Genomic DNA, 23,957 nt, shown 5'->3' with positions numbered 1-23,957 from the left:
TTGGCAAGTTGGCCCAAAGATGATGTCCTCGTTCAGCCGCGTCGACTTCCACGTCGCTGATAGGCAAGAGCGTCTCAAGTCCAATCAAAATGACCATCCATGCTTTTTAGCGATGATCCCACAGTTGCCAGTGCCCACCCCTGCGTCTGAGGTACCTTACCACAGTAAGGCTCGGCTTCAAATAAGTTGGGCACACCTTTGTTACCTGCACTGAGCTTGGGGGTGCCCACCTTCTGGTCGCAGCTTTGGGGGTACGGGGGAAGCACGGAAGACACTGGACCAATTGGATGGCTGACCTAAGCTATGGAGAAGGTCTTCCATTTGGGACAGCTTGGCTCCTTACATCATCTCCACCATCATGGAATCAGTACCTGAAAGGTACGTACTGCGTGCTGACCATGCTGCCATGCACTGCTGCACCTCAGATAGCGGGACGCTTCCGGAGCCGGGACCCTGAAGGACAATTTTGGATCTCTGGATCTGGCGGCGCATGGAAAGCAACGGCTTAGAAGTCCGATAACGCTCCGAAATCCTGACTCCTGCCGCACCCTACACGCCATCCGCAAATTGCGCCCTTCGCCCTACTACACTTGCCCGTCCTTTATCAAGCATTGGATTGGTCAATTGGTTTCACCGTTGACCGCAATTGAGTATTTGGTATCTCAGTTTCCTTTTAAAAAAGAGTCACACTTGCTCTCCCATCTCTTGGTATTTATCTGAGCATCTTCGTTCCTGTGTTTAAGGTTTCGAGAAAATTCTTAACCTCCTTTTGTTTTCTCTTTCTGCTTTATACCCAATCCAAAACACCAAACCGACCGATCGCCATGATGCGACAGTTCTTCCCCCGCGCCGCCGGCGCTCTTAGAGTCCCCCGCAGCTCTCCCAGATTAGCCACCGCATGGCAATCAGCAAGACTCTACAGTGTCAAGCCTGCCGCCGCCTCCGCGGCCAAGCCTTTGGGCCTCGATGCCTCGAAACTCACCATTGAGAAGACAAAGAACCCCGGAACGTTGGGCAACCCCGAGGAGCTCGTCTTCGGCCGCAAGTTCACTGGTCAGCACTCCTCTACTCAACTCCCCATCACTCTATTTTGCAATTGCTAACCGTTCACCGCAGACCACATGCTCACTATTGAGTGGAACCAAGAACAGGGCTGGCTCGATCCCAAGATCGTCCCCTACCAGAATCTCTCTCTCGACCCCGCGACCTGCGTCTTCCACTACGCCTTTGAGTGCTTCGAGGGCATGAAGGCCTACAAGGACAAGTCCGGCCAGGTCAGGCTCTTCCGCCCCGACAAGAACATGGCCCGCCTCAACAAGTCCGCCGCCCGCATCGCCCTACCCACCTTCGAGCCCACCTCCCTAATCGAGCTCATCTCCAAGTTTGTCAACCTCGACAAGCACTACATCCCCGACGAGCGCGGCTACTCCCTCTACCTCCGCCCGACCATGATCGGCACCCAAAAGACCCTCGGCGTCGGTCCCCCCGGCTCCGCCCTGCTCTACGTCATCGCCTCCCCCGTCGGCCCCTACTACCCCACCGGCTTCAAGGCCGTCTCCCTCGAGGCCACCGACTACGCCGTCCGCGCCTGGCCCGGCGGCGTCGGCGACAAGAAGCTCGGCGCCAACTACGCCCCTTGCATCGTGCCCCAGCTCGAGGCCGCCAGCCGCGGCCACCAGCAGAACCTGTGGCTCTTTGGCGAGGAGGAGTATGTCACTGAGGTCGGCACCATGAACATGTTCGCCGCCATCAAGAACAAGGAGACGGGCCAAAAGGAGCTCGTCACCGCCCCCCTCGACGGCACCATCCTCGAGGGCGTCACGCGCGATTCCGTTCTGTCCCTCGCCCGCGAGAGGCTCGTGCCCGAGGGCTGGATGGTCTCGGAGCGCAAGTACACCATGAAGGAGCTCGACGAGGCGGCCGAGGAGGGCCGCCTCATTGAGGCTTTTGGTGCCGGTACCGCTGCCATTGTCAGCCCTATCCGCACCATTGCCTGGAAGGGCAAGTCCATCAACTGCGGTCTGACCGAGGCCGAGGAGTCTGGCGAGATCACCCTGAGAATCAAGGGCTGGATGGAGGCGAGGCAGTATGGCGACGAGGAGCACGAGTGGAGCTACATTGCTCCGGATGTTGCTGCATAAATTTGGTTGTCAGAACGGCATGTAGACTTGTAGATATCCAAACGGGAAGCGTGCAATATGATTGTTTCAAAAAAAGAAAGGCTTTGCTTCAATTCTGATAGTGAATGAGTGTGGCATCGGCGATAACCCACCACTCTCCTTCTATGACTGATAAGATGTGTTCCATGGGTTACATTAGTCCCGTGGTGAAGTGACATCAAAAGCTTGAATAAAACACCAAGAAGCTTACCAGATGGAGTTACTTTATCAGCTTTCCTCAAGATTCACTTGCTAAAAGTTCCACTGGGGCTATTTAATGTCTTCCTCACGATACATACTCAACAACATCAAATGCCGATTTCTGAGCTATTGTCACGAAGCTCCGTAGTCCCTATGCCGTGCGTCATCAAAAGCAAATCTAGTCATTGCAAAAGGCTCACGAAGATCGAAATGCCCTCACAGAACAAGAGTGAAAAAAAGGGCGGTGAAAAAAAAGGAAAGCTAGTTCAAGGGCAGGTCATATACACTTTTCCCCAGGGAAATAGAGAGAGACACCGTTGCCGTGAGAGTTTATCGACAGCGAGCTTGCTTTCCCCTTCTGTGGAGATATTTCTTTCTCTCCCCGTCTCTCCGCTCCATCCTTTCTCTAGAACATCATCTTCCATCCTCGCGGCTCGGTTTTCTTTGTGTCTTCCGTTCCGATCCTTTCTAAGGTGATATGTCTCAAAAACCAAGCTCCAGATAAAGAAAAAAGTTGATTCGGTGGTTTGTTCATGGCAAGTGGTCGCAGGAATTGAAATTTCCCTTTTCACTTCTCGGGGTCCGGCAGAATGCCCTCCTTTTCTAATCTCCGCCTGGCCTCCTCGAGGGCCCAGGTATCGAGTCTAGAGTGCGGGCGGGTAACGTTAGCCGCAGATCAATCAATACTGATATCTAAATTGCCTCATTCCGGCACAACCGATACCGAAAGCCCTAGGCTTTGGGCATGGATTTTTGAAGTATCACTCCATGAATTCCACGTCGACGGGACCTATGCGGCAGAAAGAAATGGCCACTCACGAAGTATCAGGCTTGAAAGCAAGGACAACGCCAGTGGCGATGATGCCTCCGCAGAACAGGGTGTAGAAAGGCGTCTCCCAGCCCTCCTTCTCGTATTTCTCGCCGGGCTTGACGCCCCAGAGCCAGCCGGAAGGGGGATCAAAGTCGGAACCGCCACCAGCGCGGCGGGCCGTCACGGAGAAAGCCCTCGTGGTCGGGGCGGCGGCCGCAGAGGTCTTGATGGCGCGGACGGCGCGGATGGCCGCGGTCGGTCGTATCGCCGTCATCGTCGGGTCGGGAAGAAAGGTAGTTTTTTTTTCGAGAGAGAAGCGAGTGGAGGTAAGGACGTCTCAATTGACGTCTTTTCGGTGATGGGTGAGGGGCGGATGAGGGTTGCGTTCGCGGGCGCGCGGTACTTCGGCTGTTGAGTCGTTTGGCACTCACAGATGAGGTTGCTGGATTGGAGTTGGATTCTTGGACCCATGTCGGGATCGTTAGTCATCCATGATCACGTGCACATTGCCGACTCCACCCGATCCGCTCCCGCGTCGAGCAGCTGAACCCCGGCAAGTGCTTGCCTCTTTCGTCATTCAACGGGATGATCCTGAATACTGACGGAAGCATTTGATGGCGTGAATGGGTTCCGTAGTTTTTCTTGCTCTGATCTCGAGTTGCGTCAAAACCTCTCCGTTGAGATCAAGTTTCCGAACGGTTGATACATTGCAGTGACCGTCTGATTGGTGGACGGCTCTTATGCGACTCCCTGTTACTCGGGAACAATGATTTGCAGAGTCTCGTCATATGATTATTGTACGAAATGCCATTGATGAGTTGACCTTTGATTCTTTTCTTTGTGAACCCCTCGACGTCCTGAATTTCCGTCTTGATAGTCCAACTAACGCCTAATACCTCATAATCCTGAACCCATTGCCGATACTCCAAACTGTGCAATATTCTCAATAAGCACCGTTCGTCATATCGTTAAGTATATCCCTGAGAATGACTTTATCCTTCATAAGTGCCCTCTCTCCAATTCTTGCCCGCTTAGGCTCCGGTCGAAAGTTTTCCTTCCCCAAGGCCAGCTTTGGGGCTTTTCTTGGACTGACGCCCTTTCTCGGACTGGTGTTCTTCTTCGGCTTGATCGGAGACACACCGCTGGCTGTCAACTGTGTCGCAGTATCGTCAAAAAAGTGGCTGTCCAATGCGTCTGGCGGCAGGTCGTAGATCCAATCTTTCTCTTCCATAAGGCCGATGAACTTGCTGAGCATCTCATCCTTTCCGCTACCCTTCAAAGTGCTCTTGCTTCCAACTACAAGCAGCTTGGTTTTAGCGCGAGTGAATGCGACGTTGATACGTCGCCAATCCTTTAAGAGTTCACCGATGCTGCAGCTCTCATTACTCCGAACCAAGGAGAGAATTACTACATCCTTGTCTCGTCCTTGAAATCGGTCGGCGGTGTGCATCTCCACGCCCACATGCCCACGAAGGCCATGCTTTAGCAAAGACAGTTGAGAGCGATAGTGCGTCATCACTCCAATCTCCCCGTCGGGTACACCTACTGTAAGGAGGCCCTCGACAAGTTGAACTACGATGCGTGCTTCGGCCGGGTTGACAATCCGATTGCCCTTCGCCTCTTCTCTCGTAAGGGGCTGAATGGTATCGGTGTTGACAAACCTGACTCGAGCTTCGCTGTCCAGCAAGTCTCGGAGCCAGCAGCAACTTTGGTTGATGGAGGTGCACACAGACTTCGGAGTCTCTGGTCTGAGCATCGATGCCGAGTCGTAATGAAGGCTCTTCAGCGCATTCATGTTGGGCACATCGAGTTTCTTGAACCGAAGTTCCTCAGTACCACATCGCAATCGTCCTTTGTAGATCAAAGTATTGCTGAGAGTCATGATATCCTCACACATACGGTATTGATGCTCCAAGTTGACCACCGAATCTGGATGCGTGTCGGAGAGAAGCTTGAACAAGCTCACATCAAGCCCACCTTCTCGAGCCTCTTCATTTTGAACTAGAGGAGGCAGCTGATTGTGATCACCAACAAGTACAAAAGTCTTCGCCATCCTGATTGGTCCCAGACAAATGGGCAGTGTGATCTGCGAGGCTTCATCAACAATGCAGTAGTCGAAAGTGCGTTCATTGAAGAGAGCATGGCCAACGCCGAGACAAGTGGTGGCAACGATAGGTGTGTCGTGCCACGCCTCCTTGATCTGCTCAAAAGAGTTCATAGGTTGGCCAGCCAGGATGGCAAATTCCTGGACCTCCGGGTGAACCTTGGCTGGAGCACCAAGTCTGAGAACCGGGGTTTGGTCGTTCTTGAGCTTCAGGAGGATGTTGTCGACAGCAGTGTGTGTATAAGAAGTAAGAAGGACGCTCTTGCCCTGAGAGACCAAAGCCCGAATGATGTGTGCAATGGTGGTCGTCTTTCCGGTGCCAGGCATGCCAAGAACTAGCGCATAGTCTTGTGCACTCATCACCTTCTCAATCGCTCGGTGCTGGTCAACATTCAGAGATTCCCGATCGGCTACGACGTATTGCGTAGGTGCTGCTTTGAACCTCGGTGGTACCAAGTCTACCACAGCGCGGCGGATCTCTCGAGACCCAAAGACGCCTTCCGCCATGGTCTGTACAAGGTTGTTTCGGACTGTGGCCATGCCATTGCTGAACTCGTCCTTATCAAGGCGATAGCGGATTGGCGCTTCCTTGATCTTGCCCTGGGATTGATCCGCGGTGCAGCCCTCTGGGGCGACCTCCATGATGCTAGCAAAAACCTGGTTGTCGTTTTCGTCAAAGCCAGGCTGCTTGATGCGGGCGTTGTGTAGGCGCCGGTCGACTGCTACGCTGATTCTCTGTTTTCGAACAGAAGTAACGTAGCCCAAAGCCAGAGCAAAGTGGCCCTGTTCATCGGAAACAACTATAGGCTCTCCGACATTCAGCTGTGACTCTAGGAAAGAATGGCCTGGAGTCGCAATTCGCTTCACGAAGGTATAGTTGAATCGGTTGATCTTGGAAGTGCCCAAGTCCTCAGACGTTGAGCCCTCTTCAATGATGACGTCGGAATGGCATCTTCCCACTTTCTCTCGGTCCTTGCTGACCATCGTCCAGAGTTCTCTCTTCAGCTTCTGTGTCTCTTTCTCCTCTTTCGTCAACAGATTCTCCCATTTGAGGAAGAACTTTTGGTGCTTTGGTGTAAGGTGCTTGACAACCTCGTCGAATTGCTTGTCCATGCCGCTCGTCTCTCCATCGCCGTCGTCAGCAAGCTTGTGGTAAATGAAGCAAGACGTCTTTGCATAGCACTTTCCACACATATTTTTACTCCTCTTCATAGGAGGCAGCTGGACACTTCGCTCGCGAATGTGACAAGCCAGCTGGTTTCGCTGCATGATCATATGGCGTAGTTCGTGTCGGATAGTGGGAATGCGCATTGTTTGTGACGTTTCCATATAATAGAGAATGCCATAGACAATGTTCAGGTCGTATCGATCGGAAAGCAACAGATTATAGAGCGCAGTCTGCGCCATGTGATTGCTATTGGCATGTTTGCCCGTTTTGACTTCGAATGGGACGGTCAGCGTCTTGGTATCCTTGCCATCCTTCAAGGTGACTTGGACGGTAGCATCGATGTTGCCCTTCAGTCCATACATGGGCGACCAAACATGTTCCTCGACATCGAGCAATTTACTGACGCACATGTTGGCTTTCTTGCCATTGCGGTCGAGAACAATAGCATCGAGCTTTGGCTAATATTAGTGACTATCACGAGAGAGAGAGGAAGATATGACATACATTCGGCTGAGAGGCTACAAAAGCGGTGGCCCAGCAGCTCAACTCCGTCATCTTCGACTGGAGATGTTCTCTGGCGATGCTGGTGCTGACTTTGATCTTGTACAAGTCCTCGATATGCTTCTCCATGACTCTGTCAATGACACCACTGAGGTACCGAAGATCCCATTGATTCGCCATTAGAGCCTCTTGAAAGATTTCGTGCAACATCGTTCCATACACCAAGGGAGCAGTAGCCTCGCTGGTCGCTTTGACGCGGTCTTGTAATACTGCTCGGCGCATGCAGCTGAATGAATCAGCCACGACGGTGGCTGATACCAACTGATCTGGATGTAGGATCAAGATATTGTGCGAATCGTCAATGATGCATTGTCCACTGGCTGAAAACGTTCCGATAACATGCACATACGCCTTTGCGTGTGCCGGCGTCTCAAACCAATCACCTCGAAGGTGGATCGTTTTCATGGCCTTGCTACCTTCGGCTTGAATGGTAAGGATCTGTCCACAGGTCAGCAATTGTTGTTGGATCAAGTTGATCAACATACCTTCTCTAATCGAGAAAGCCCACGCTCATCAGTGTATTCGTTTTCTAGGACATTGGTCACCAGATATCGCTGGATAGCTTTGGGCTTTTGGTTTGTCTACCTTCATCTTAGCGTTTGCTACCGTGGTAGTCGTTGATTGGGACGTACAGCTTCCGCCGGCGAGGCTTGTGTCTTCTGGACCGATTGAGTCGCAGCGAGCTCTGCCGCATCGAAGTCGAAGTCTCCTCCAAAGTCGTCTCCAAAGGCATCTTCCAAGTCGTCTTGTCTAGAGACAGGTACGCTTGCTGCGCCAAGATGTGAGTTTGCAGACGCCGGCAATTGGGATGCCGTCGCTACTGCGCTTTCCAGAATATCCTCGGCAGCCTCAAAAATGTCATCGTCCAAGTCACCAAACTCATCGTCTAAGCCAGTGCTGCTTTGCTTATTGGGTTGCACAGAAACAGGTGCGGGGGTAGGAGTGCCTGGTCTCGCTTCTTGCTTGGAGTTCGATAGACTGATGCTTGCTTCAAGCTCGAGGAAAGTGTCGTCATCAAAGTCGTCGAAGTCGTCGAAATCTACCTCGCCGTAGTCAGACTCCGCCGAAGCCGCTTTTGTTTGCTGTTCCAGCCCAAGATCCTGGGCGACACCGATATCAGAAGTATTTCCTGCAGGCTGTTGGTTCGGGGCTCGGGTTGTTTTCCTCAACGGTGAGAGCGATGGCGGCCTCAATGCGTTAGTCTTTCTCTTCTTTAAAGATGGAGACTCCATATCCTGGTCGATGAACGGATCGAATTCCTCTGGCGGGCTGTCTTCTTGCATGCTTCCAGTAACTGTGTCCAATAGAGCTGTTACAAGTGAGTTCTTTGAACTATCGGTCATCTCTCGCGTCAATGTGCTAGTAAACGAGGGCGCATCCGAGCGTTCAACTCTTCTTCTCTTTGGCCAGTTGAGACCGCAACTGATTGCCCTTCGTAGGCTGCTGTCGCCTGCCTGTGCAGGTGCCGTCTTGACATTCCGTGGTGATGAAGAGAACATGAGATTGGCGAGCGTGGGGTTCGTAAGACCGAGTGGCGTCACATTTCCATTACTGGTAAGGGAGAATCGGTCCCAGAGTTCCAAGGTCGGGTCTGCGTGTGGCGACTTTAGTGCCTCACTCAGCTTCTTCACATTGACAGCAGGCGTCGTAGGCTTTTCGTTTTGTGCGGGGGATGATATGGGTGACGAGCTCCTGGCCCGTTTACGGCCTTTCCTATGCATCATTGGCGAAAGGGCAGCAGCGTAGTTTAGGTCGTTCTTGTCCCTTTCATTGTTCCATAGGATTCGTTCAGTAGGAGATGTTTGTGTTTTTTCTTCCTTGGGAGCGTTCGACGCCATCAGGTCGTGCCAACTCAGCTTCGTCGAAGGGGTGATGGCGATATCGTCTCGGGATTGGCGAACCCAATCTTCCTTTGCGGTGCCATTTTCCTGCTCGGCAGTCTCTGACTTGACTGCAGTCTGGAATTGGAACTGGTTTAGCTTGCTTTTCGTTTTGTCGGAAACGGGCGCCAAAGGTCGATACGTTTGGGCATTCACTGGATTGCTCTTCGAACGTTGCCACGAGCGGTTCTATGACAAAGTCAGCAAACATCGCATGGAGGGGTATGCTTTCCTATTGACCTTTGATGGGAGACCAACATGTTCCGAGTATGACTTCTTGAGAGGCATATCGGCGGGTTTGGCTTCTCGAATGCCAAAAACAAGAGGTCGTGAACGTCTTCGCTAGTTCCAATCATGTCAGTGCAAGGGTGCGAAGAGGCAGTTGGGCCCCTCGAGGAAGTTCTAGAGTGGTTGTCCCTCGACGCGCTCGGGACGCGTTCTAGCTCCACGTTTGGTTAATACGCGTCGATGCACGTTCCCGGTGGTATGTGGGGCATTAGGAGGACCTGATGGTGGACGCGCAGGGTCATCGCCCCTGCAACGAACAAGTCCATCTCCGCCCACATCGACTTTGCTCCTTGGGCAAGCCCAATTGAGATCATTGCGGGATGTCTTGCATTCGCATAATGTGTGGAGTGGAAGGTAATGTCCCTGTCCGTGTGTTCGTACCTGGATTTTCATAGTCGTAATTACTTCGTCTCTACGGATAGTAGTACCCTGGCTGACGTTTAGGTACTTACTCAAGATTTCCATTCATCCCCGTCTTATTCGCACATGCATGCTGGATTGACTTGACTGTCAAATACCTAGGCTACCACCAACTACACATGATACATTCCTTTACACAACCACTGTTAATCAAGTGCAGAGGCGGCTTAGCCACCTTTTCTCCATTTATCCTGAAGGTCTATATCTCTTGCTAGATACTGCAAGCATCGACCGTATTGATGTCGCTCTCCGCTTCGTTGCTACAGAGTATCAGGCGAGAAGGGAAATGCCCAATGACCAGATTGGGCGATACACCGGTGACACGGAATGGCGGTGCAGCGCGTGCCCCGGCGTCCCGAAGTCGACATGGAGAAACTCTCTGCCGATAGCCCGGGAAGTTCGGGGGCGTTGTCTCCACTCTGCCGATGCAGGTGTGGATCCACTAGAGCTCCAACTGCCCACCTGAGAGCTCTGTCCGACTACGTCAGGACTCTGGAGAACACCAACAGGTGAGCCGCCTCAGAAGATTGACCATACCATACCACCACGAACCTCAGCAATCGATTTGACGCCAACTCAATCGCTCGACTCTCTCTCCGGCCTCTCATAGCTTCGCTTTATATTTGTCAGGTCAATTGAGACCTGGCAGTGAAGCCAGTGAGATGGCGTTCCCCACTTCGAACGACGACAATGGCTTCGGCCCAGACATCGTCGGGCCTCCCGACTATCAAATTCCACCGCCGCAGCTCACACTCCTGCAGCGCCTTCTCTTCCGCAATCCCGATAACTACTCTAGCAATGTGAAAGCGATGCTCGACACCGCTGCCGCAGGCATGGGCCGCCAACCCACCCAGGATGAGGTCAACGTCCTCAGCCAACTAGCTTACAAAGAAGCTGCAACCGCGGCATGGACTGTTCCCGTCACAGTTGCGTTAGCCGGTGTCTTGACTTGGCAAACCCGCGGCACCTACCGCTTTCCTTTTTGGCAGCCCAAGTTTATCAAATTCACTCCCGATGCCTTTCCCAGTGCCTCCAGGCCGCTTCTCCAGGGTCGTCTCGCGAATCGGGCCTGGCACAACACGAGGTTCACGGCCTACTTCCTCCTCACCAGTCTCGGCATCGCCCCTTTCGTCGCCTCATATGCCACTTCAGTGGCCATGGCATCCGCCGCTCGCGATGAACGCCTCAACCAGTTCCGCAAGGACATGAAACCGGAGAGGCTGGTCCAGATGACGGCCGACAAAATGCCAGTCACCGCCTTGAGGCGCCAGCGCCAGCGGACTGCGGAAGCCATCAGTCAACTTGAAAATTCGCTGGCCGCGTTGCCCCAGTCGGATGAAAAGATCAGGGAAACAACTCCGCTCATACAGAAAAGGATTGACGAGTATCGAAGGATACTGGCCCACATTGATGCAATCCTCGAGAAGAGGGGCGAAGGCAGCGCTGGGGACGACGGGTCAGCGCAGAACAGGGACTACGAGACACTGTCGGCTTCGAGCTCCACGGGAGGGTACAGTCTACCTTCGGAATCCAACTATTCTTCTCCGACAAGCTACCAGAGAGATCCACCATCTTCCGAAGGCCGATCGGGATGGGGTTCCGGCCAGCAAAGCTCGACTCCCCAGCGAAGCAGCAGCAGCAGACCCTCAGACGACTTGGACTATGACGACGCATCGCCCCTTTCACCCACCGCGAGAGCCCAAGCATCATCCTCCCCTAGCACCGGCTCAGCGTGGGATCGTCTGCGACAAGCCTCGAGACAGCCCCCGCGAGCTTCTGGGAATGCCAACCAGAGCCAACAGGACGAGGCCAAGAGTGCCGATTACTATGCATATGATGCCGCTGACAAGGAGAGGAACGCGGAGAAGGATAAGGCTCAGGCCGAGTTCGACGCAATGCTCGAGCGGGAAAGAAGGGGCAACGCGGGGCAGGGTAGTGAGCGGAATAGCCGTTGGTAATGTGTACTACTCTTACATGTAATGGCACATTATCTGCGGTCGACACTGTAAATTGATTATTATTGTAAGGTCATGCTTGTTGTATACCTGTATGAATATCAGTGTATTCTGTCTGGCCTGTACCGTTGCTCAAGGCTCCATCAGGCCACAACTATGCCGGAGGAAGGAGGTGGTATACAATTAATCCAAAGACGTCGAATGGTCACCAAGGCCCATGGCGTGGCGGGGAATGTCCTCGTTTGAATTGCCCCGCTCCCATGGGTCACGAATTCGAGTCTCGTGAAAAATCACTAGTATCGGTAGAATTGAGGAATAGTACGTAAAGAGTGAGCCTAGTGGTTTTCGTAGGCCCCCCGTGAGGGGGCCGAGCTTTTGCATTCCTTTTACTCCCCTTCTATCTAACTCTGCCTATCTATCTATATATATATATGAATTACTATTGAATTTTTCCTCCTTTCCCTGATCTTTTTGTTGTTTCAATGATCTATTCCCCTTTTGCGATGGTCGAGGGAAAGAAGGAAGGGGGATGTGATAAGGCAGCGATACGGATTAGTCACTATAGATGCGTGCAAGTTACTGCGGCCAATATCATAAGGTGATTGATTCTTGGTGATCATTGTATATCTATGTGGATTTAACTATATTCTAAACTCTGTCTAAGTCCTATGGTTGGCCCGGTCATATCAAGACTATGCGGGTATTTTTTTCTATCGACCGCGGCTAATCCTTTTTGCCATAACTTTTTCCCTCTTTCCGTATTCTTTTACTAATCCCTTTCTCTCAACTATCAAAACTCCCTAACAATCTTTCTGTTTTTTCCAATCCTCAAAACGTAAAGTGCGTAGGCCGCCAAAAGCTCGGATCCCATCGATGCCACGCCGCCGTCTTGGGCGGCGTCTTACTCCACCACTCCCGAAACTGCGGCGCACCAACCTCATCCCCGAACCGCTGCGCAAGCCTCGGCATAAAGGTACTCATCGACATGCCCGGCGTCAACAACCCGTCATCCGTCTCGGCAAAGCTGAAATGCGACGCCCGCGCCCTCCAGCCCCTCTTCGCCGCCGCCGAAGCCACGGAGGCCGCGACCTCGTCTTGCTCCGCCTCCCCCGGGATGGTGGTAGCAAACTCGGCCACGGCGCCCGCGAGACCGACGTAGAACGAGTCCGACGCGTCCGACGCTTTCGCCAGAGAGAAAACACGGCTCGTCGACGAACGGGCCGCGTCCCGGAAGGGCATCACATGGAAGCGGTAGTTGGGGCGGTAGTAGTCCCGCCGGGAGTAATCATGCCAGACGCAGGCCCTCCCGCGCGGGTGATCGCAGCCGACGCCGCGCATGCTCAGGGAGCGGCTGCTAGTGCCCCTTAAAGGATCCGGGAACGGCGTGCCGGACCAGCACGGCAGGGCGGCGGAGTGGTGGTAAGACTTGGACCACCGAAAGTCAAATACTTTCAGGGCCTCGAGCTCGTTGCTACCCGCGACGAAGTGGTCCGAGCCGTAAGTCAGCAGGGAAGAGTGCGTCTCAAAGGGCTGGTACATGTCGCGGTAGAGGACGTCGTGGGCGGATGGGGTGCGGATGTCGAGGAGGCGGATGGTGCCGTCGTCCCAGGCGCTGAGGAGGAGGTTCGTTTGGCCTACGCCTGTGGGGCCCGGGTTGACGGGCTGGATGGCGCGGACGGTTTGTTTCTTGTCCGTGTCGATGCCGCGGGAGGCGAGGAGGGAGTGGTTCTTGGAGGCGAGGTTGGGAGTGAAGCCTGAGGGGGTGACGGTGAGATAGCGAATCGGGTCCGTGTCGTTGGAGAGGGCGCAGATGATGGTGTCGTTGTTGAGGGCCTTTGCAGAGTGGATGAACTGTTTCCTGTCTCCTTGGCCTGGGATGACAAAGGTCTGCGAGTCGAGAGGGAGAGCGGCGGCGCCGGCGGTCTCGTCTGCGTCCAAGGAGAAGAGACTGACGGTGGCACGGTTGCCCGCGATCACTGACGTCTCGTTCGGCAGGGTATCAATGGACCCGATGGATGTCCACGTGGTAGCCTCAAGACCTCCAGTGGGCGTAGGAATCTTGAAGGTCGAGAGGGCCTTGCCGGCGCTACCGGGAGCCGCCGAGACGAGCTGCAAATCCCCATTCGCCCTGCCGACGAGGATACCCAGCTTCCCGTTGGGTTCGGTGAGGTGAATGGCGGTGACGTCGCCCACGCCCGCTTCGTAGCCGTTCGTCTTGCCCTCCATACGGAACCAGGCGTCAGACTCGCCGCGGCTGTTGTGAGGTCTGAAGCGGCCCACGACGTCCTCGCCAGCGCCCCACGTGGCGAGCTCCCAGCTCTTGTCAAAGACGAGGCGAGCATCGATGACGGGGTAAAAGGGACGACCCGCGTTGGTGAAGCCCGTGAAGTAGTTTCCGTCCCGGCGGCGGTCGTCCGTGTAGGCGGTGGTCTGGAATGCCTTCATATCCCATGCGCGGGCCTGGCGGGTGAGGGCGTTTGCCAGCTCGTTCCATTTGGGCGGAGTCTTGCCTAGTGGCAGGTAGTGCAGGGGAAAGCAGGCCTTGACGAAGGTGCGCCAGCCATCCTCGTTGAGAAGGGAGTGGAGATGCTTACACGACGATGCCAGACGGGCTACGTCGCGGGCGGTACTGAGATGGGAGACGATCTCCAAGACGATGTCGTCAGGGAGTTGGTCAAACATTTCGATCCTGGTTTTAAGAGTCTCTTCTGAGGACTCGATTTATTTGGTTTGATGTTTGGTATCTGAGTGACATGGGGTGTAAGAGGAATGCCAATTGAGATATGATGGGAGGGGGATGGGCTGTGAGAGAGGGGGGTTGGTGTTGAGATATCCGTACTGACGAGTGAGATGTGTATGTGATGGATGGGAAAAGTGAGAAGGGAGTTGACAAAGTCTTTCTAGCTAAGGTAGTGTGGGTGATTCTGTGACGCAACTTGTACGAAAAAAAAATCTAGTACTAGACCATGGATTCTTCTTGTATAGATACACTAAAAGTCTTTCATCAAATCCTGGGGATGGCAACAACCAAAAGCTATTGAAAGAGTTGTAAGAGATTGGTTGACGTTGAAGTTGTCAGCCAGTTCCACATATGAAGTACAAAAGAGTCACAATGACCAGGCACCGTGCAGTGGCAGCCTGGAGTCAGGCCTAGTTAGGATTGGTGGGTTTTGTCTATGACACAGAGTCCCCCGGTAGTTGCATGTAAAGCGGCTACAGCGACCGTAAGCTCAGGGCGTGTTTTTAAGGCAGATCGCCAATTCTGCTCACACCCCATGGATAGGTAATGTACGCACGTACCTTGGGCCTGGTCCGAGTTTATGAGACACCAAGTGACAAATGCAGATGACCCCGCTGTTAGTGCAGGTCAATGACAACTCAGAGCAACTCCAAGATAACACCGGCGAGGGGAGTGATAAGCTCAACGATAACAACCACTTTGACTTCCTCTAGACTGCCAATGAGTTGGGCGTAGGGCGTACTTGTCACTCGAGGCCCAGTTGCCAGATATCGGAGGGAATGCTGTTGATTCTCTTAAATTTGGGCTTGATCGACCTGAACCAATACCCCTTCTCAATGAATGAATGAATCCAAGCTTCCTGACTTACACGAAAGACCCCAAGCTGAATCACTGAATCAGATCAACAATCGAGTCATCTTCTAACTGGGAACTTACTAACAAGCTTCACCCATCATTATGGGATTCAACTTGGTTCCCGTCGCAATTGCAAGCGCAGCAGCATGGCTTCTCTACACCCTCATCCTCCAACCTCTCTTACTCTCTCCCCTGTCCAAGATCCCGGCTCCACACTGGTCATGTCACATCTCCCCCCTCTGGATCTTATACACGCGGAAATACAACCGCCAGAACCGCACCCTCCACAAGGCGCACCTCGAACTCGGTCCCGTCGTGCGCATCGGCCCTAATGAGCTCAGCGTCGACGGCTACGATGCCCTCAAGACAGTGTACCAAGGTGGCTTCGAGAAGGACCAGTGGTACTCCATCTTTGACAACTACGGGTGAGCCTGCTTCCATCTAGTATGGAATGCTGTTGGTAATAGCTTCCTTTTCGCTAACACATTTTCCAATAGCGTCCCAAACATGTTCTCAACACTCTCCTCAAAACCTCACTCCCTCCGCAAACGCATGGTCTCAAACGCCTACGCCAAATCCTTCATCCACGCCTCGGAGCCAGCGAAAGCCCAAGCCCGCGCCATCCTCTTTGGCCGTCTCCTCCCTTTACTCTCCGCCTCATCATCCAGACACACCAAGAATACCAGCACTAGCACTAGCACCAGCACCAACACCAACACCAACACCAACACCAACACCAACACCGGCAGCAACCCCGGACCCTCACCCTCACCCGGCGCCGGCATCGACGTCTTCTCCACCTTCCTCGCCTCCACAATGGACTTCATCACAGCCTACACCTTCGGCCTCCGCAACAGCACAGACTTCCTCCGCAAAAAGGCCTACAGGGACCACTGGCTTCAGCTCTACCTCGCGCGCGCGAGCCACGGCTTCTGGCCGCAGGAGACACCGCGCCTGAACGCGCTTGCTAACCGGCTAGGGATGGGGTGGTGGAAGCTGTACCCGTCGTGGGTGGACGACGCCAACGCCGAGATTTGGGCTTGGAACTGGCGGCTTTGCGAGGGGGCGAGGGAGTACGTTCGTTGTCATCAGAATGAGGGAGATGCTACAGCAGAAAAAGAAAAAGGTCAAGAAGAGAAAAGAGACGTGGCGGACGAGCCTGTCGTCCTCTGCGCAATGGAAGCCGGCATCGAGAAAGAGCGCCGCGTAAACGGCAAAGACTCCATTCTCTACCCGACGACGATCCTCCAAAAGAACGAATCAGTCGCCTCAGAGATCCTAGACCAGGTCCTGGCAGGCCAAGAGACGGCGGGGATAGCACTCACCTACCTCGCCTGGCACCTCTCCCGATCCCCAGACCTCCAAACGTCCCTCCGCCAAGAACTCCTCACTCTCTCACCAGATCTCAAAATGGCGCCAGCAACAGCAACAGACGCAGCTTCTTTACCGCCCTCCTCCCTCCCCGACCCAAAACACGTCGACGCCCTCCCCATCCTTCACGCGGTCATAATGGAGACCCTCCGCCTCCACGCCCCGATTCCCGGCCCGGAACCCCGCCAGACCCCACACTCACACCCGCCCTGCCGCCTCGGCGACTTCCACGTCCCCGGCGGCGTCCGGGTCGCGGCGCTGGGGTACGCCCTCCACCGCAACGCAGCCGTCTTTCCGGACCCGGAGGTGTGGGACCACACCCGCTGGCTCGCGTCGCATACCACCGAGGCGCAGCGGAGGGAGATGTTGCGCTATTTCTGGGCTTTCGGGAGCGGTGGGAGGATGTGTGTTGGGTCGAATTTTGCAATGAATGGTGAGTTTTCCCCCCTTCCCTTCCATCTATCAAAATAGAAGAAGGAAAAAAAGAAGAAAAAAGAAGAAAAAAGCCCCAGGGAAAATCTAGCTTTTTACTGACTTGTACATGTTACTTTTCCCCATCTCTACAGAGATGAAACTCATAGCTGCAGCAATCTGGACGAATTTCACGACGCATGTGGTTGATGATACGGGTATCGAGCAGGATGATACGTATACCGCGCGGCCTATAGGCGAGCGCTTAATTCTACGGTTTGAACATGTAGAATAAACATATGCTGATAATTGTGGTTTGTACGTATATAATGGCGCATTTCCCCGAATCGCTGGTTGATTCCGAGGGTGCACTAGTTGAAAGAGGTTTTTGGAAAATAAAAAGGTCCAGCTCTCCCGGTGGTGATCTTCACGAATCGTTTGTATCATTGCTCCTCAGTAGGTAGGGTAGGTAGGTACCCAGGCGAGTTGTTCATCCTTGAGAACACCTTGGAAAACACCAGTATCTTGTCTCCGGGCATCAGTCACGAATCAACACAGACGTGAGGCTGTGCGAGCCAACGGCTTAGTGCATATTATATAAATACGTAGGCACAAAAACCACTCAAATGTTGACGAAATCGCATATACTTGCGTCGAGCGCAAGTCACAGGGTCAATGCTCCGGCGATTGAGAAAATAATGTGACATGACACCGAATTGAATCGTATTCTACTTCTATGCTAGATATATGTATTAGTTCAGCTTAGATCTCAAGGCCCAGCAGCAAGGTAACATCTCCCAGAGATACTCCTAGAGATAGCACTTCCCTCCACAGACTACAATCACAAGCATGCGAAATACAGCGTCACACCACAACTACAAATCTGCTTACCCTCGACGGCATGGCCTATTTTCCACACGGGACACTCAGAGTTGCACAAGGCAGTAGTACCTCATCCCATGTGTCGGCCATATTGTCTTTCATATCAGGAGCTGTGCTTAGTCTTACATCATTACCTTCGCAAACACTTGACAACATCACGCACCAGGCTATGTATGTGATCATCCACAAGCCGACGCGTAAGGCGAGGCTGTCCTTCCATCGGAAAGAGACAACAAACGCAGTATCAAATTGCTACCTATTCAACAAAACGCTGCAAAGCCATACGGCAAAGTTAGGGAACGTAGAAGTATACTTGGATGACCCGAAAACCATCAAACCGAAGAAGAAAACTCTACGCCAACAGAATGCCGGTCTAGTGCTGTTTTTTTCTGCATCGTGACACACCAATCACTCACTCTCGTACCGGCCACTCTGCGACATTTTATGCCGCTTCGCCTCCGGTTTGCTTCACATCAACAGGTTCGATGTCGGCCCCCTTCTCGAGAGTCGCCTCAACCACAGGTTCGCCGGCGGTGTTGGCCGCCAAAGTCTTGACAACCTCCTTCGGCGCCTCAGCCTCATCTTCAGCTTCCAGAGGCTTATGAGCCTCAGCCTCGGCCACTTCCGCAGTCTCTGCAGCAGGTTCCGTAGCGGCGGGCACCTCGGGCGCTTCTGTCTCGGCCGAGACTTCAGGCTTGATCTCTTCTGTCTCTGCAGCTGTGCTGGCGACCTCGGGAGCTGTCTCCTTCGTGGGTTCGTCTTTGGAACCGTCGTCGACCTCTAGAACACCACTGTCGCCAATGCTCCAGCAGATCCTGAGAGGAGAGAATGAGAGCGTAGGACCGGACTTGGCCTCAACGGCTGCCGGAGCTGGGCTCTTCGCCGCCGGAGCCCTACGCTGGGGGCCACGAGCACGACCTTTCCTAGCATCAGAAAGGGGCGCCTTCTCCTTCTCTTCGGCAACATCCGCCGCCGGGGGTTCTTCCTTCTTCGGCGCTGTGGGTCCCAACTGAAGGCGCTTGTTAAGGTCAGACAGGAAGCCGGCCTGGAGCGCTGCAATCTTGCCTCCCGCAGGTTTGCCAGGAATAGCTGGCTTCTGCTTGGGAGCAGAGTCTTGCTCCTTGGAGTCGACGCCGGAGGTAAGGGTCTTGGTAGGGCGAGCAGGAATTTGAGGTTTTGACTTCTCCGAGACGGCTGGCTTAGCCTTATCCTCACTTGTCGAGTTCTGTTTTCTTGGCCGCTCAGGGATGGAAGGTGGTTCTGCTGTAGCGCTCGATTGTGAACCCTTCTTCTGCGGGCGTGCTGGCACAAACGGCTTTTCCACCGGGGACTCGTCCTTTGGCTCGGGTGTATCCACTATAGCCTCGTGCAAGGCGCTTTCTGGAGTATCCTCCCAAACGTCGCGACTGGGAAACCGGTTCGACATGGCTGGGCGGGCCTCTTCCTTGGTCTTCTGGAGGGCGGCAGGCACTGGCTTCATCTGCTTCGCGTCTACCCCACGACCTTCCTGCTCTGCGAGTTCTTCTTGTCTGCGAGCAAACTCCAAGGCGGGGTTCTCTGTGGGAAGTTCAGAACGGCGTCTGGAGGAAGGGCGTTCTGATTCTGTGGGCTCCGGGGTCGAAACTTCGGCGGTGTAGTTGACGCTATCGGGGGCGTCCTCCCAGACGTCCTTGCTTGGGAACTTGTGACGAGGCTTCGAGCTGGCTGCCTCGGCCTCGGTCTTCTTGGCCTCCGGGCGCTCCTCGTCAAAGAGTGGCTCGTACTCTTCGACATCCTCAAGTGGGGTGTGTACCAGATCGGTTTGTGACTGGTTGTTATTGTAAATGCTAGTGGGTCGACTTGTGGGACGGTTCGGCTTCTCTATCTCAAAGGCACTGCCGGAGCGCTCTGGTGGGGGCTCGACAGCGGGCTGGAGATCGTACGGATGTACGTCTCCAGACTCGTCTTCGGCCAGAATCGGCGCATTGTACTTGTTCTCGTGTCCAGGGTCGTGCGACACAAAACTCCTGCGGCGGTTGTGAGATTCGTCGACATGGACGGTACCGTCATCGCTTCCGGTAGCGTTGTCAGGAGAAGACACAGAGACCTGGGGATGAGACTCCTTCGAAGGACTTTGAGGAGACTTGATGCGCTGAAGCTCAGGGGAGGAGATGCGAGAGGTGTACTCTGCAGAAGCCTGATATCCAACTTCCTCGCTGGGGGTGCCAACATATGAAGAGGAGGTTCCTATTCAAATAAGTAAATGTCTCTACACTTGCGATCATGTCTGCACGACTTACCCATGCCAGAACCACGGCTGTGGGTCTCCTTGACAATCTTGTTCAGATCAGTGCTGCTCATGGCGTAGTCGTTTTGACGGTCGTGGAGAGAAGGCTTGCAGTCCTTCTTCAGGAAATCGGGGTGCTTGTCGTACCAAGCCTTCTCAAACTTGTCGGTGGGCAAAGCTGAGCTGTGGCCATGGAGACCGTAGCTGCCAGGAGGGAGCTCGTTGAAACCACGCGAGCTATGCTTGCGGGAGTGGTTTCGCGGAGTCCCCGACCTCAGGCTCTCGGGGGCAGCGCCAGACCCAGGAGCAGGAGATGGGGCCTGGACGTCACCGAGGTTGGGGTTCATGGGAACACGCTGGCCAATCTCGGGGATACCATGCTCCTCATCGCCGAAGGCACTTTCTGACTTTTGAGACAGGGCACTTGAGCTTGCCTTCTTCCTCAGACTGCTAGGTCTGGTGTCGTCACTGCTGGGCTTGCCAATGCCATAAGAGGCAGCCTTATCCGAATCGGTACGGGTCACGGCCATAACTCTCTGTTTGGCACTCTGAGCCGGAACAGTGGGCTTGGGAGCGTGAAGCTTGAGGTCTTCCGCAGCGAAGCGGGTGTGCTCAGGAGATGAAGGTGCCTTGGGGGGCGGCTTGACAAATCCATCGTTGATGGCGTCGTATTCGTTGCCCTCCTCGCCAACGGAAGGCATAGACACGCTACCGGGGCGGTGATGAATGGGGTCGTGAGAAGAGAGGAAGCCATTACTCGGCGAGGAACGAGTAGCCTTGGGGCTCTTTGAAAAGGGGCTCTCGTTCAATGGAGAGGGCGCGTATCGATCGGGATTAGGGGAGACGGAGCGGTCGAAACGCTTGATGGGACGAGGAGGAATCTTGGGGAGAGACGAGGTATTGGTGTTCTCCTCCTTGTCCTGACTCCTAGAAGGTCGGGGAGGGATGACCGGTTGTTGTACTGATGCGGTAGACATTTTGACTGTGTGGTTTGTTCGAATACGTAAGAAAGAGCAATAGAACGACTCGCAGCCGAATTCAAGATGATCGGAGATGCTGCTGGGTGTAGTAGTCGGGGCTGGACGAGCTTTTGGTCTAGGCGTGGTCTAGACGCGACTAAGAGAGCGCAAAAGGTAATAGGGAGCCTGGAGAGCGCAGAAGCTGCAATTAGTACATGGATTCGAGGCGGTGTGTCAAAGCAAAGAACAGAACGTGCTCCTTCCCCCTTGTTCAGGCAGTTGGTGTGTATTCGTAGCCGCCTTGTTTTCTAGTGTGGGTGGCAGCTAAAGGCGAGATAACAAGACTGGAGAAAGTGGGATAGGGTGAATTTGACAAGCAAAACAAGCCAGGCAGGGGCGGGGAGACAAGACAAGACAAGCACCGGATGGACGACCGGAAGAATGCAGACTTGCTGGGAACAGCGGGTTTGAGTTTTGACGCTCAATCTTTGTTGATAAGGTAAGTGATTTCCCGATGATAAGACGGTGTCATATCACGAGTAAGGTAAGGTACACGAGGGAGGCTTTTGCACCACAAGCAGGTAAAAGCCTCCAGCGATCTCCATTATAGGAGACTCGCACACACCGAAAAGGTGGTGATAGCTGAACCCGCCCCGGCTGAAAAGCGCAAGGTGGGCCTGCCTGCCCTGTCCTTCCCCAACACCTGCATCAAGCAGGGCGATGGTTATGGTTTTGGTGGTGGTGTGCTGACAATGTGCAGCAAAGTATTGGACGACCACTTGGAGGAGGAAGAGGAGGGTTGTGTGGGCGGAACAGGAGTACGGTTACCGGTGGTGGTAGTAAACCAAGCTCAGCAAACCGGGGGAAGGATTGTTGGCGTTGCCGTATGGTGCGGGAGAGGAAGGGAAATTGTGTGGGAAACCAACAATGACGACTGCGGTCTGGGAGGGCGGAGTCCACTTACAGCTTAAGGTGAGAGATAAGAGATAAGGTGAATTGAGGTGGTGGAAGTGAGACCTCAAGGAGCTAGGCTATTTCGTGATGCTATGTGGAATTGGTGTTATTGTAACACTGGCGAGGTAAAGAGCAAGTGGAAGATGGTGAGAGAGTTAATTTGTACGCTGAGTAAACGCATTGAACAGATGATATGACGGGCAAATCCAGGGGGGCAGCAAGCAGGAGAAAGTCACCTTGACCCTCGAGCTTTTATATTCTGGCTTGACGAAACCAGCTGGTTCGGTGACGGTGCTGTTGCCCTCTCCTAGCCAGTCACAAGCGACGTATTCCATGGAACAAAAGCAGGGATGCTCGATGCCGGTGCAGCGGGAAAAGCAGAAGAACATGTACACGAGTACCTCGAGTACCTGGCTGTCGAGTTGACGCTGTGCCGGCGATGCGCACTTGGTGGCACTCTTCGCATTGAGAGCTGCAGGTTTGAGGGCTTGCTGTCATACAGTAAGTCTCTCTAAGGATTTGACACGGTGCCGAATGATCTGTTTTTGGGAAATCCACAGTACCCCGCCATTTGCCCACTAATGCATCATACGGCATGCGCTGGAGACTGAGGTGCTCGACGAAGGCGCGCACCTGGGTTCCCTCGAGTTTGTACTCCGTCGTGTAAGTTGCAATAATCAAAGTCAGAGTCTTTTTTCTTACCTTCCCACGAGGGCGTGTACTTTGATGGAATGTACGGATACCTACAGTACCTCCCATCCAGCAAGGTACCTCTTCTCTTTTTCAGCGTCAGGGGACGGTCTTCCTCTCAATGATACGAACGGCAAGCTATTACGGAGTACATTACCTATGGACCAGACAAAGCAACATCGCGTCTAGCAAGCAGCTAGCTGATATGAGCAAGAGGTGAGTTGTTCTTTTCTTGTTGACTCGCTTTGTTTGCCCTTACTTTCAGACAGGAACAGTTCAACAGACCCAGGGCCAGCGGGAAGAAAGTTGACCAGGAAACTCTCCATCATCCCACCCCCAATCGATCGATCGAACCAAGTACCTACCTTTCCAATCCACATCCACGCCTATTCTGATCCCCGCTGCCACTCTGAGAAAGAGGCGTCAGAGGCTCAATTGAGTGTGAAGATCCCAGCAAAGGACAGCACCAATTGCAACCAAAACAGTCTACAGACCTGATTGAGATTCAGCGACTCGCCAAATTCGCCGGCCGTCCGCAAACCCGCTTCCAAGGATTCCGAGGCACTCAACTACAAATAGCACCAAAAGACGGGGAAGGGGAAAACACAAAAAAGGGCACTGTGACTGTGGGTTCCCTCGGCCGTCACCTGCCAGTGCCTCGACCAGATCAAACGTGCTCTGCTTCCCATTTGTGTGTGCTCGCGACAGCGTCGAAATCTAGAATCAGCAACGCGAAACCCATCCCGTCCCAAGTCACCTGCGCCCTGGGAATGTCCAGCTGGGACACGGGGGGTTCCTTCGTTCCAGTCTTCCAACAGACACGACTTGGCGCAACGTTCACGCACATCCGGCCATCTTGCATTCTTCTTCTTCACCACGTTCTAATTTCAGAGTCACTCTCTGTACGACCTCGGAACACACACACACACATCAAAATCAACAACATTGCTTCCCCTGGCTGCTCAAACGTCCAAAGGTAACAAAGACGTGGCCAGCTTCCCGTCCTCTTGACAAGTCGACCCTGGACTCATCCAGCGGCGGGCAGGGCAGCCGGTCCCAGGATACCCACCGTGGTCCTCGCCCATAGTGGACGGCTTCTCCACAGGGCGTCGTCTGGTCCAAGGTCGAGCCCGCCTGCGCCCCAATCGAAACTGTCCACTGAGAAAAGTTCGAAAAGTCACCCGCTGACCATGGCCACCGACCCCCCAGACGTCCAGCCTCAGGCGGGCCAGACCCGGGGCATGGGCGGTCCCGAGAGCAGGTACCTTCTCGATTTCGTCAA

General features: G+C 53.9%; 7 protein-coding genes across 7 annotated transcripts; 3 read left to right on the top strand and 4 right to left on the bottom strand.

Moving 5' to 3' along the window:
* Nucleotides 1-824: 824 nt before the first annotated feature.
* BAT2 (branched-chain-amino-acid transaminase bat2) lies at nt 825-2,141 on the top strand (the record flags this gene model as incomplete). The annotated part of the gene is made up of 2 exons (XM_053197536.2): nt 825-1,053; nt 1,117-2,141. 2 exons carry the CDS (start codon nt 825-827, stop codon nt 2,139-2,141), a joined length of 1,254 nt encoding a protein of 417 aa, XP_053045076.1.
* Nucleotides 2,142-2,928: 787 nt separating this feature from the next.
* On the bottom strand, nt 2,929-3,445 carry N0V96_005410 (uncharacterized protein; the record flags this gene model as incomplete). Its single annotated transcript, XM_053197537.2, has 2 exons — nt 2,929-3,004; nt 3,180-3,445. The coding sequence occupies 2 exons, from the start codon at nt 3,443-3,445 to the stop codon at nt 2,929-2,931; spliced, it is 342 nt and encodes a 113-aa protein (XP_053045077.2).
* Nucleotides 3,446-4,114: 669 nt separating this feature from the next.
* On the bottom strand, nt 4,115-9,172 carry dna2 (DNA replication endonuclease-helicase Dna2; the record flags this gene model as incomplete). The annotated part of the gene is made up of 6 exons (XM_065757394.1): nt 4,115-4,467; nt 4,558-6,895; nt 6,948-7,442; nt 7,490-7,585; nt 7,637-9,073; nt 9,125-9,172. 6 exons carry the CDS (start codon nt 9,170-9,172, stop codon nt 4,115-4,117), a joined length of 4,767 nt encoding a protein of 1,588 aa, XP_065614163.1.
* Nucleotides 9,173-10,254: 1,082 nt separating this feature from the next.
* Nucleotides 10,255-11,550, top strand: N0V96_005408 (uncharacterized protein; the record flags this gene model as incomplete). Its single annotated transcript, XM_053197539.2, has 1 exon — nt 10,255-11,550. The coding sequence occupies one exon, from the start codon at nt 10,255-10,257 to the stop codon at nt 11,548-11,550; it is 1,296 nt and encodes a 431-aa protein (XP_053045079.2).
* Nucleotides 11,551-12,375: 825 nt separating this feature from the next.
* N0V96_005407 (uncharacterized protein) lies at nt 12,376-14,229 on the bottom strand (the record flags this gene model as incomplete). Its single annotated transcript, XM_053197540.2, has 1 exon — nt 12,376-14,229. One exon carries the CDS (start codon nt 14,227-14,229, stop codon nt 12,376-12,378), a length of 1,854 nt encoding a protein of 617 aa, XP_053045080.2.
* Nucleotides 14,230-15,288: 1,059 nt separating this feature from the next.
* Nucleotides 15,289-16,984, top strand: N0V96_005406 (uncharacterized protein; the record flags this gene model as incomplete). The annotated part of the gene is made up of 3 exons (XM_065757393.1): nt 15,289-15,360; nt 15,416-15,567; nt 15,640-16,984. 3 exons carry the CDS (start codon nt 15,289-15,291, stop codon nt 16,982-16,984), a joined length of 1,569 nt encoding a protein of 522 aa, XP_065614162.1.
* A 1,264-nt stretch (nt 16,985-18,248) lies between these two features.
* On the bottom strand, nt 18,249-21,049 carry N0V96_005405 (uncharacterized protein; the record flags this gene model as incomplete). The annotated part of the gene is made up of 2 exons (XM_053197542.2): nt 18,249-20,032; nt 20,086-21,049. The coding sequence occupies 2 exons, from the start codon at nt 21,047-21,049 to the stop codon at nt 18,249-18,251; spliced, it is 2,748 nt and encodes a 915-aa protein (XP_053045082.1).
* Nucleotides 21,050-23,957: the final 2,908 nt, after the last annotated feature.

The sequence above is a fragment of the Colletotrichum fioriniae genome (genome assembly GCF_027942845.1).
Source record: "Colletotrichum fioriniae strain IMI 355084 chromosome Unknown scaffold_5, whole genome shotgun sequence".
Lineage (NCBI taxonomy): Eukaryota > Fungi > Ascomycota > Sordariomycetes > Glomerellales > Glomerellaceae > Colletotrichum > Colletotrichum fioriniae.
This window is presented reverse-complemented; position numbering and strand designations above follow the sequence as displayed.